General features: G+C 55.6%; 6 protein-coding genes across 6 annotated transcripts in view; 4 read left to right on the top strand and 2 right to left on the bottom strand.

The window, feature by feature from the left end:
- Positions 1 to 324, bottom strand: part of K452DRAFT_7947 (uncharacterized protein) — an 826-nt gene extending 502 nt beyond the window's left edge. Inside the window, exon 1 of the mRNA XM_033547153.1 lies at positions 1 to 324. This exon is cut by the window's left edge and continues 502 nt beyond it. Coding sequence (XP_033403178.1) covers positions 1 to 182 — 182 coding nt within the window. The 5' untranslated portion in view covers positions 183 to 324.
- A 910-nt stretch (positions 325 to 1,234) lies between these two features.
- Positions 1,235 to 2,077, top strand: K452DRAFT_323550 (uncharacterized protein; the record flags this gene model as incomplete). Its single annotated transcript, XM_033544646.1, has 3 exons — positions 1,235 to 1,584; positions 1,732 to 1,884; positions 1,993 to 2,077. 3 exons carry the CDS (start codon positions 1,235 to 1,237, stop codon positions 2,075 to 2,077), a joined length of 588 nt encoding a protein of 195 aa, XP_033403177.1.
- A 495-nt stretch (positions 2,078 to 2,572) lies between these two features.
- Positions 2,573 to 3,291, top strand: K452DRAFT_282469 (uncharacterized protein). The gene has a single exon (XM_033539592.1). It carries the CDS (start codon positions 2,620 to 2,622, stop codon positions 2,821 to 2,823), a length of 204 nt encoding a protein of 67 aa, XP_033403176.1. The 5' UTR covers positions 2,573 to 2,619; the 3' UTR covers positions 2,824 to 3,291.
- A 787-nt stretch (positions 3,292 to 4,078) lies between these two features.
- On the bottom strand, positions 4,079 to 4,486 carry K452DRAFT_304295 (uncharacterized protein; the record flags this gene model as incomplete). The annotated part of the gene is made up of 1 exon (XM_033542807.1): positions 4,079 to 4,486. The coding sequence occupies one exon, from the start codon at positions 4,484 to 4,486 to the stop codon at positions 4,079 to 4,081; it is 408 nt and encodes a 135-aa protein (XP_033403175.1).
- A 226-nt stretch (positions 4,487 to 4,712) lies between these two features.
- K452DRAFT_217473 (uncharacterized protein) lies at positions 4,713 to 7,975 on the top strand (the record flags this gene model as incomplete). Its single annotated transcript, XM_033536289.1, has 4 exons — positions 4,713 to 4,763; positions 4,817 to 5,802; positions 5,857 to 7,658; positions 7,713 to 7,975. 4 exons carry the CDS (start codon positions 4,713 to 4,715, stop codon positions 7,973 to 7,975), a joined length of 3,102 nt encoding a protein of 1,033 aa, XP_033403174.1.
- A 336-nt stretch (positions 7,976 to 8,311) lies between these two features.
- Positions 8,312 to 11,237, top strand: K452DRAFT_293878 (uncharacterized protein; the record flags this gene model as incomplete). The annotated part of the gene is made up of 2 exons (XM_033541634.1): positions 8,312 to 8,390; positions 8,479 to 11,237. 2 exons carry the CDS (start codon positions 8,312 to 8,314, stop codon positions 11,235 to 11,237), a joined length of 2,838 nt encoding a protein of 945 aa, XP_033403173.1.
- Positions 11,238 to 11,367: the final 130 nt, after the last annotated feature.

Here is an 11,367-nt window from a genome sequence, read left to right as displayed (position 1 = left end):
AGCAGCAGCAAGTGGCGGGCAGAGACATCTACACCACCTACCACCACCTCCCACCCAAGCATGCGTGTGCACACCGCCAATTCGCGGAAAGAGTGAGTGAGTGAGTGACAGAGTGAGAGGAGACGGAAGAGAAGGAGAAGTGATAGTCGCAATTGATGCCCGGCGCGCGCATGGCATGGCATGGCATGGCAATCAATGGCTTGCGGCACGGAAGTATCGCAACAGGAGCAGCTCACGGTGGCGCCGACAACCGCATGAGCGACGAGTCACGCCAAACGGGCGATGATGTCGGCGCGCACGCAGCAGCGAGCACATGCGCGGCCGTTGCTGCGGGCTCTGCAGACGGAGGGCCAATGGGGCCGCGGGCGACGTTGACAACGCATCACTTACAGCGCAGCGACAGGACATGAAGATGCACGCGCTGGCCTGGCCTTCTTCAATGGGAAGCCTGCCCGTTCGACCATCCGATGCGCCAGATGATTGCAGCTCTGTTTTTGGTGTACCTTTTTTCCTTTTTTTTTTTTTCCTTTTTGGCCCTACTGTATCTCTCTCTCTCCAGAAGAAGAGAGAGAGGGGGGGAGACGGAGAGACGGTCCAAGACTTCTTTGCCAATCCCTTTATTAACCCCATTGGCGGGGATCATGGTTTGGGGCTACCCTTCTCTAGCCGGCTTTTTATGCTCTCCCTCTCCCTTCTACACGGCTTATCCTGCCCTGTCAGGGCCAACCATGCCGCCGTCTCATAGGACGCCCCGGAGCCCCTTCCCATACCATGCAGCTCCCATCACCGAGCGGGGTTTGATTTCAGCTTGAGGCGCCCTGTGAGCGTGGCCCGGCCCTGCGAGATGCTGCCCGGTGCTGGCTGTGCTCATGCTGCTCGCTGATGCCCATCACATCGACCACACCCCTCCACCCCAGCAATTGCCCCCCCGAGTCGGCTCCCTGACTTAGGTGACTTTCCGTCTGTCCCCGGGGCCTCGGGTTCGGAGGGGGGCAAGCTGTCGTCGGTGGGCTATAAAAAGGGCGACGGTGCGAGCCATGGCGGGACGCTCTTCTGATTCTCTTTTTCCTCATCAAGCAAAGTTTGCTCAGCTGAGAATATACTTATCCAATCTTCATCATCATCATCATCACTACGCTTTAGTTCTCTGCAAGCAAACACCCACCTACCTTCACCTCCATCCAACCAACACCCATTGTCCCATATCTTCTCCCCCACCACCACCACCACCACCATGTCTTCCACTCAAGCCTACTACACCTACCCCGCCTACCCCCAATCGGGCAGCATGCCCATCAGCATGCCTAGGAAGCCGTCTCCCTACTACACGCCCCCGCACCACCACAACGCGCGTGAGCGGCTGTCCGTCTCGCCCCCCGAGGCCGCCGACAGCGTCACCACCGGCGGGCCCTCGTACGACCCCTCCGCCACCTCCAGCAGCTACGCCGGCTCCACCAGCGACTATGAAGCCAGCAGCGGCCCCGGCGCCGCGAGCATCGACCTGCTCGACTACATGGGCGACCGCCTGAACGGCGCGTTTGACCCGCTGCCGCTCGACCGCAGTTTGGCCAAGCAGGCGCAGACGTGAGTGCCCGTGCCCATCCATGCCCCCTTTGCGCGATTTGGATTGTCCGTGTGCTTGTTTGTTCAGTGAGGGGGACGGAGAGAGAAAGCGGGGACATCCCACGCGCCTCCCTGTGTGCAGAGTGCTGACGCGCTGCAAACATCCAGTTCTGGCGAGCTCAACGCCAAATCCCGCGAACTGCTGCAGCTGCAAGCCCTGGCGCAGAGCCGGCTCGCGGCCACGAGCAGGAACTTCGCCGACGGCATGAAGGCTGCCAAGGAGGTCCAGCGCGACCTGGAGTGGACGCAGAAACGCGTGAGGTGAGCTTTCCCCGCCCTTGAGTTTCGCGGAGAGAAATGAGCGACGAGGAAAGATGAGTGAGTGAGAGGGAACCAGAGGGATTTTTGGGCTGACGAGGCAAATTTCAGCTCGATCAACCAGCGCGCTGCCCGCAAGTACCCGGCCGAGTACAAGATGGCGTCAGAGCGGTATCCGGCGCCCGTCGACTGCTAGCTCCGCCGTCCTCATGCTCGCTCGCCACCACGGCAGTTTGCGCGCGGTGGAGCGAGCGAGCATCAAGCGGACGAGCCATTTCGCTCATCCACCGAAAAGCTGTCCTTTCCATCGTCTGCTTCTCGCACTTCTAATTTCCGGCATTGCATTGCACCAAAATGTACAAAACTCACCATTTACCACCTAACGATACCACGACTCGACAACCCACGGTCCAGAAACCAGCGCAGAACCAGCGGTCCTCCTTAAGCTCACGACTCGACGTTGAAAAACCCCCTGCCTCAGCCCTACGCAGCCCTATGCGCCACGCAGCGCCCTGGCATCGATCACCCCGCGCAGGTCAGCGGTCGGCGCCGCCCCTGCTCGCTGCAGCCCCGCCCTGGCCGTGACAGCGGCTCGGACCGCGCCTAGCGAGCGGCCGCGTCGATCCTCGCGCTGGGGTCTGGGCGGATGCTGCGCGGACGGAGCTCGCTGCCCTCTCTGGCTGCGAGCGGACCGGCCCCGCGGGTTCGTGCTGCACCTCTGTCACTGCGAACTGCCCTATGGCGGCTCGCACCAGTGCCGTGGCATGCGTGCTGCTGCTGCTGCTGCTGCTGCGGCTGCAACTGTCTTACCCGATACCGCCCTTCCGCCGTGCTTTTTCCCTCGGTACTTGCTTGCCGGCGGCGGTGGGCGTGACGGGGGCGGGGCGTCGAAGCCCAATGGCGGCTGTCGGCAGCGGCATGGGCAGGCGGGCAGGTGGGTAGGCGGACAGGGGGAGCGTTGGTGATTTGCTCTGTTTCTGGGCCTTGTTTCCTTTCCTTTCCATTGGGAGGCTATCTGATAGGTTGGACCAGACAGGCCTTGGGGCCGGTTGGGCGGTTGTTTACTTTGGCTTTTCCTTGGTTGGGCTGGCATGCTGCGGCTTTTGCTTCCTTTCCCATTCTGGCCCGCCCACTCTTCCAGTCGCTGTTTTGGTGGGTAGCGGTGCGGGTTTTGTTCTCTCTTTTCATCTTCGGGTCTGCATCTGAAACGCTCGAGTATGTAAGGGCTGTGGGAAGGGGTGCGTCGGCCAATCAGATAATTGTAGGAGTCCTGTTGGCTTCCCATTATGGAACGGACGGTTGCAAAACGCGTTAACGTGTGCCCCGGGTGTGCGTGACCCGCATGAGGCGAGGGCAACGTGACAGCGAAGTGTGGTGCTCGCGAGCTGCGCTTCGCCATCTGATTCGCCGTGTCCCTGCGAGGTGGCTGGCTGGGACGGTGGTTAGCTCATCTCGGGGGCCTGCCCGTACGGGGCCCTAAGTGGGCAGGTGGACGGAAGCCGGGGTGCGGCTGGTCGTTGAGGGTGTGCTGCTAATCGTAGGTAGATTCATGTGCCCGTGCACTATACCGTCACGTGAGTATATGGTGAGGCATCGTGCGGGACAACCTTGGCCGATCATGTGAAATGAGTGATCCTCGGTAGTGAAAAAGCAAGAGATCTTGTGAGACGAAATATAATCGTTTCATCGTTGCCCGGTATGAAAATGTATGAAGCTCACGGCGCGCGACAGTTAAAGGAGTTGGGTAGGCAGGTTGTATATTCTTATACTTGCCAGGTATGAATGTTAAGGTCGGTGTTCATGAGATCCAGATTTTCGCGTGCGAGTCTTTGACCCAGACACCAATGCTTGTTGCAGCCGTAATTAATATCTCCGCAGCCAGTTCAGCAAAACACAGGAATAGGGCCTTTTTCGATTTGATGGCCTAACAGAAGTACCAAGCCCAGCCTGTTGATCACGCCTGCAACCAAGGAGACCTGGCCTAGGATGGACACAAGGCGGAATTGCTGTTTTAGAGATGTTGACCGAGAGTTGAAGCTGGCGGATTTTGTCATCGTTGCATATTGTGGCTTCTCTTTGGAGTCACACTCGGCCTGGTAAAGCCCTCTGGCAAACACTGGGCTTTAGTCGACTACAAGATGGCCCTTTTTCGATGCATAGAAAGAAAAGAAGGGAGAAGTTGCGTAGCGTTGCCATCTCAAGATCTCAAGCTGGTATTCAGCAGCCTGTGCCAAGGATCTTCGACAAAGCTTGGTAGAAAGTACGCCATGTCGCCGTTTTCGTTTTTAAAGCCACTGGCTAGGTCTCCTGGTCGCTCTGAAGAGGCAGAAGGCTTGGGCGGCAAGGATGGGTGCGATGGCGTTACAGCATCTTCTTTTTCTGCGTCAGGGGCATCGTCTGGAGGCTGTGGCGCCCCGTCGATTGACGTCTTGCGAGCACCAATTTCGGTCATGTTGGCGCCGGTGCCGGTAGCTTTGGGGCGTTTTGCATCAGACTGGCCTTCGACGAAGGCGTCGTTGGCATGGAACTTGCGCTTTTTACTGGCGCCAAACGAGGCAAAGCCCATTACGGCGGCCATCTCCGGGTCCATCTCCATGTCGTCCATGATGGGGGTGTTGGGCGCAAGGCGGAGATGGCGTTCGGGTTGGCGAGGAAGAAGAAAGTTGTGGAGCGGGTCCAAGCTTCCGGTGAAGCTCGATGCTGATCCACGCGGAGTTGCCAACAACAGCTGCTGTGCGCTTCGGGCCTACCACGGACTCTTCTGGCCACCCCACACGTAGCGGTATGCTCAAATACCACTTTCCGCCGCTCCCAAACATGAAAAGCAAGTGATGACTGGAGCTTCGAAGTCCTCGGGCGCAAGACGCTTCATGAGGCCCGGCGTAAGTCCCTATTCCCGTCCGCTAAAGTCTCTCGACTGACATGCGCCCATTAGCTCCGCCAGGCAACCTTGATACTGCCCAAGACGGGCGAGCGTGTCAAACGGACCTTCACTTTGCGATCGCCCACCCACGACGACGAAGAAGATGCGGACGACAGCACGCCCCTCCTTGGGAACCACTCCGCCCCGCAACAGCACACAGGACCACTCGGACGCGCCGTAAACAAAGCGAAACATGGATCCAAGGTCGTCTACGGCTTTGCCACGTCCAAACTGGGACGGAGCATGTTGAAATGCTCCATCGCATACCTGCTGGGCAGTATGGCGACATTCGTCCCCCCACTACACGAGTTCTTGGGGAAAAATGACGGAAAGCATATGGTTGCTACCATCACCGTCTATTTCCATCCGGCTAGGTCTGCTGGCAGTATGCTGGAAGCCACCATGCTTGCCCTCATCGCATTCCTCTATGCCTCTTTTATATCCTTTACAAGCATGGCTGTTTCTGTCGCCTTCGGCAGGTTGGGTATGCTTGAACTGGGACATGCCATCGTGCTCGTTGTGTTTTGCGGTGGTGGTTTAGGGTTTATTGGTTGGTTTAAACAGAGGCTGGGGAACCCTCTCGTCAACGTCGCCTGCTCGTTGGCATCTCTCGCCTGCATCACAATTTTGACCAAAGAGGGCTCCATCCAAGCAGCCAAGTTCTCTTACGACAAGATCTTCCAAGTCCTCAAAATGGTGATCATGGGCATCATTGCAACCACCGGAGTCAGCTTGCTCATCCAACCTATCTCGGCTCGGAAGAACCTGCGCGAGGATTTTATGAAAACGACAGACTCGATTGGAGATATGTTAACCATGATCACTCGAAGTTTTCTCTCAGGATTCGAGGAAGATCTCAAACATCCCGATTATGTGGAAGCTGCTGAAAAATACAAATCTGTTTTTAACTCCCTAACTAAAAATTTGGGAGAAGCCAAAATGGAGCATTACCTTCTAGGCACGGAGAAGGAATACTGGATTGAGGCGCGACTTGTCAGGTGAGTGTTCTCTCCTAATTGCTAACTTTATTTCTTAAACTAAACAACCAAAAGGTGTATGGAACGCCTTGCTCAAGACGTGGGTGGCTTGCGAGGAGCCGCCCTTACCCAGTTCGCTCTTATCTCCAAGCATCCTGGTACTACCGCGTCAACTGCCATCTCTAGAATAAATTCTGGAGACTTTAACACTACCCTTTTCCAGTCTCCGGAAACCACTCACACTCATCTCAGTAGTCTCGCGGCTATTAGTGAGGTTGATGAGGAGAGTGACCGTGCAAGCCAATCCTCTGGAGCCGGGGCTTCGACAGCGCCAAGCGGAGGCTTAACCGCTGAGACACCGTCTGATATCTTCTCTATGTTCATCGCGCACCTTGGTCCTTCTATGAAGTCCCTGGCATTTACTTTGAAGGCAGTTCTTGACGACCTCCCATTCAGCGAAGGCCCGGAGTACCTCATTTCCGTGAATAGCAACTTCCGCAGCAGCTTGCTCCAAGCCAACGAGCTTTTCGTAAAGGCAAGAAAGCAGGCACTGGCTGATCTCTACACTAGCCGGGTTCCAGGTCAGACCAAGCGAATGGAGATCCTGGCGGACTACGAGGAGGTGGCTGCTTGCTGTGGCTACTTCAGTTCTGCCTTGGAGGATTTTGCAGAAGACATGATCACCTACCTTGACATCCTGGAAGAACTTAAGGATAATTTGGATCGCAAGCCTCATAGCCGTTCCTGGAATTGGCTCCTGTTTTGGCGCAAGAGTAAGCATAGCAATGATGACTTGAGCCGCCCGGAAACACCAAATGCAGTCGAACAAAGTGCGGAACAAGGCATGTCACAGGGAATGCCGAATCCAGCAAGACGGGCCAGCGTGGCTGTCAATTCTCCTTCGAAGTTGGAGAAGAGGAGTCACCGTATGGCCTTTAATCTGTGGGTGCGCCTTGGCTTCTTCCGGAGAGAAGACATCAAATATGCCATCAAAACCGGCATCGGTGCCATATTATTCGCAATGTGGGCCTATATTCCGGAAACGAGGCCGTACTATAGCCATTGGCGTGGCGAGTGGGGTTTGCTGTCGTACATGCTCGTTTGTGCGATGACTATTGGCGCCTCTAACACGACTGGCTACCAGCGTTTCCTGGGTACCTGCATGGGAGCAGTCTGCGCTATTGTTGCATGGATCGCCGCGCACAATAACCCCTTTGTTCTAGCTTTCTTTGGATGGCTTGTATCCTTTGGCTGCTTCTACATCATTATCGGCAAGGGCAAGGGACCCATGGGTCGCTTTATCTTACTAACGTACAACCTATCCGCACTCTATGCCTACTCGCTTTCTATTCAGGACAACGACGACGATGGGGATGACGAAGGGGGTGTCAGCCCCGAGATCTGGGAAATCACACTTCACAGAGTCTGCGCTGTTATGGCTGGATGCATATGGGGAATCATCGTGACCCGTGTTATCTGGCCTACCAGTGCCCGACAGAAGATCAAAGAGGGGATCTGCATCCTCTGGCTTCGTATGGGCTTGATCTGGAAGAGAGATCCGCTGACTATAGTGCTCGACGGTGCCTCCAAACATTCTTACTACGACATCAGAGAATCCATTGAACTTCAACGTTTCCTGACCCATCTGGAAGCTTTGCGCAAGTCGGCTACGTCTGAGTTCGAACTTCAAGGACCTTTCCCCAACAAAGTCTACGGCAGGTTGCTCCAGGCTACTGGACGCATGTTGGATGCTTTCCACGCGATGAACGTGGTCATTACAAAGGATCTCAAGGCAAGCTCGGGAGAAGCCGAGCTGCTTCGATACACCAGCTCGGAACGTATGCAGTTGTCTGCGCGTATCAGCCATTTGTTCTCAGGTATGCTTTGCTTCGAAAACCATGTGACAGTCGTTGATGCTGATTATAATACAGTGCTGGCATCTTCAATGAAACTGGAATATCCGCTCAGCGATGCACTGCCCAACATTGAACACACGCGCGACAGACTGTTGGCCAAGATTTACGAGTTCAGAAAGAATCCCGAGAAGAATGAGCTTGCTACCGACGAGGACTATGAGTTGCTGTACGCGTATGCGCTGGTTACTGGACAATTGGCAAGCGACATCAAAGAGTTGGGACGGGATATTGAACAGCTGTACGGGACGCTGAACGAGGACGTGCTGAAGCTTCAGTGAAGGGATGGAAGGGATGAAAAAGACTGCTTGATTACCACTGCTTATGATCGTATAGCTGTGAGTATGTAAATTTGATTGTATCGAGTTCGTTTGCATGTCATATATTGCTCATGTGCAAGAGGTCGTGGCCTGGTTTCCACGGCGTTGGTGGTGTCTTGAGCGGTCAGCTTTTATTTCCCCGCACCGGACCAAAAAGTGCCAAGCCACTAGCGCACGGATCAGTCAAAATCCTTTCTGCGACTCCCTTGATGCCACTGAACTGCTACCTGGAAGACCACCAACACGCGAGCATTGCTAAACTCCAGGCCCGCCAAGCACATCAATCGATTCGGTGCGATGGGAAATACCTCGTCGCAGCCGGCGGCTCCGGACGCAGACGTCTTCGCGGCGCCAACTCCGCGTAAGCCCGGTCACGGTGAGCCCGTCCTTCTCCATCCGTTTTTACGCGTCTTTGCGACGCGTTTCTAGCTTGTTCGAACTTGGCCTTCTAACACAATGCTCAGAAGACGACATTGCCGCATCCTCCCAGCTCGCCACTGAAGCGCAAACCCCACAGTCTGACACGCAGAAGAAGAAGGATAAAAAGGGCAAGAAGGAAAAGAGGCGTAGTCGCGACTTGCAAAATGCTGCAGATGAAAACACGGCCGACCCGGTGACGGATGGCGCTGAGAATGCACCAGTCTCTCCTGTGCCTGTTCCCGATGCTCCTCAGAACAAGGACTCCCAAAAGAAAAAGAAGAAGCGCAGGAGCGCGCCGGATGAGGCCGCGCAAGAACCTTCGACCTCTGCGCCTGAGCCTGCGCCTGCTGAGACTGTGACAGATGCGCGCGACGCTGACGCCGGTGCTACTCAAGACGGTCCCAACAAAAAGAGGAAGAGAAAATCAAAGGATGCTGCTGCCGTCTCTGCCAATCCCGACGCGCAATCGAAGTCTGAGGCCGTTGCTCCTACTCCGGTGCCGGTCCTCGAGGCGCAAAATGCTGATGAGCGCTCAAACAAGAAGCAAAGGAAATCCAAGCGTGACGTCCCAGAGAACGCGCCGGCAAAGATCTCCTCGACACCAATTCCTCTCCCTATTCTTACCGCGGTGCCAGTCCAGAACGTGCCAAAGTCAGCTCAAGTGCAAGATAACGCTTCTACACAAGCTGCTGAAACTCAACAACCACAGGCATCTAAGAAGTCTAAAAAGAAGTCTGACACTCCGGAGGCCAACAAGGCGGTATCTGCTGGTGATAAGGTAACCCCTGTTCAGCTACCAGAGCCGGCGCAGACAACGGCAGAAAATGCCGACGTCGCGCAAACAGAAGAGTCGTCTGAAAAGAAAAACAAGAAGAAGAAAAAGAAGTCACGGCACGACGAAGTTGCGACAGAAGATCCTGTCCAGAATGCGGCTACTCCCGAGGCCGCAGCTGAACCAGCTGAAGCGGCTCCACAGTCGCGTGTCGAAGTTCCTGAAGCGGATGCAAACGAAGAGGCCAACTCGAGCAAGAAGCAGAAGAAGAAAAAGAGATCTCGCAACCCTACTCCTGCCCAAAACGAAGTTTCTGTTGGCACCGAAATGTCGGTGCCTGACAATTCAGCTCTTATTGACCCCGCTCTCGAAAACCATGGCGTTGTCAACGGAAATGCCCAACCGACTGAAGTGCCTCACGATGGCTCACATGCAAAGCAGAAGAAGCGTAAGCGGACTGGTGATGCTGAGCCAAGGACAGAGACCGTTACGGGGCCATCCCCATCCGAAGCTACGCCTCCTAACCATCCTGAGGCTGCCTCTCAGCCTAAGCCCAAGAAACGCAAACAGAAAACCGATTCTGTCTCTGCGGATGCGGGCAAAGCTGTAGAGTCAACTAAGGATACTTCTGGGGACAACCCGGTCACAAACACTGGTGACTTCCCTGAACAAGGTCCCTTTACTGCCAAGGAGCTGGCTCGTCTTGACGGGTCAGTAGAGAGCTATCGCGAGTACCATAACCTGACCCAAGAGCGCGTAAATGAACTCATCCAGGGCGTTTCTGGAATGGATGAGTCGGTCAGGCCAATGTGGGACGAGATTACGGGGTCGTTGCCTAACCGTAAACGTCAGTCGATCTACAGGCTTTGTCGCCGCAGGTACCACAACTTTGATAAGCGTGGCAGCTGGACTCAGGAGGAAGATGAAGAGCTGAGACAAGCCCACAACGCGGCGCCCGGTCGCTGGAAGGAGATTGGCCAGAGGATCGGCCGCATGCCCGACGATGCTCGTGACCGCTGGCGTAACTATCTCAAGTGTGGCGAGGCCAAGGTGACTGAGAAGTGGGATGACAATGAGATCAACAAGCTGCTGAACGCCGTGCATGAGTGCTGCGATTTGCTTCTCAAGCAGCTTCCGGAAGAACACGAGCGCTACTGGCGCAAGGAACTCTCGTGTGAGGTTGTCGGCAAGCCCTTCTGGACCAATCCCGATATTCGCGACTTCGTCCACACCCTGCCAGACTTCTTGACTGCCCTGCGTGATGTAGTAGAGCATCGTGCACCCAGCAATAGCGGCAAGACGCGGCGGGCGGCCGACGCTCCTCCCTTCGATGAAGGCGGTAACGTCATCATCGATTGGAACCTGGTCAGCGAGAAGATGGGACAACGCCGCAGTCGCTTGCAGTGTCTGATGAAATTCAGAGGACTCGAGCGGCACTTCTCGGACAGCAGAAAGCCGCGTCGACCAGACTCGGACAGTTGGCGTCTCAAGAACGGATACTTGATGTACCAGCGGATGCTACCGGGCGACAAGTACAACATTGTGAAGACGCTGGCGACTATGGGCGCGGCAGACGAAGAGCGCATCTACTGGGCACGTGTCCAGAGCAACGATCCCGACACCGACTGGAAGCCTCACGTGCGCAAAGCGGCATTGCAGGAAATGAAGAAGCTGGTGCCTCCGCAGGAGACTTTACCGGAACTTCTCAGCAGTCTGATGCGCTATTTGGAAACGAATCATCCCAACGAGCTGCGCGACTTCTACGTAATGCCGCCGAAGGAGCCTAAGCCCAAGCCGGAGCCGAGATACAAGCTTTCAGCGGCCAGGATTTCGGAAGAGGATGATGAGCAGGATGAAGATGGCGACTTGAGAATGGGCATGCAGGGCGCGAGCGCGCAGGGCAACATGGACGATGACGTTGACTCTGTGCTCGGGCACAGGGACGACGAGGACGAGGCCGAGAATCAGGGTCGCGGCTATCCGGCCTTTATGGCCGGTGCGCACAGCGTAGCACATGACGGTGGGAGATAGGCGATGTTTGGAGACTTGGAAATGAAACGGATGTGCTTGATCGCTAGGATACTAAGGGAAAATACTGGCTAAGGCAGGGAAGCACCGCTCATTTCTCTACAGTCATCGCATTTCCGCGAATCGGAAGCGA

Source organism: Aplosporella prunicola (assembly GCF_010093885.1).
Source record: "Aplosporella prunicola CBS 121167 unplaced genomic scaffold K452scaffold_1, whole genome shotgun sequence".
NCBI classification, from domain to species: Eukaryota; Fungi; Ascomycota; class Dothideomycetes; order Botryosphaeriales; family Aplosporellaceae; genus Aplosporella; species Aplosporella prunicola.
Note: the sequence above shows the minus strand (reverse complement) of the source record. Positions and strands in the feature narration are given on the sequence as shown.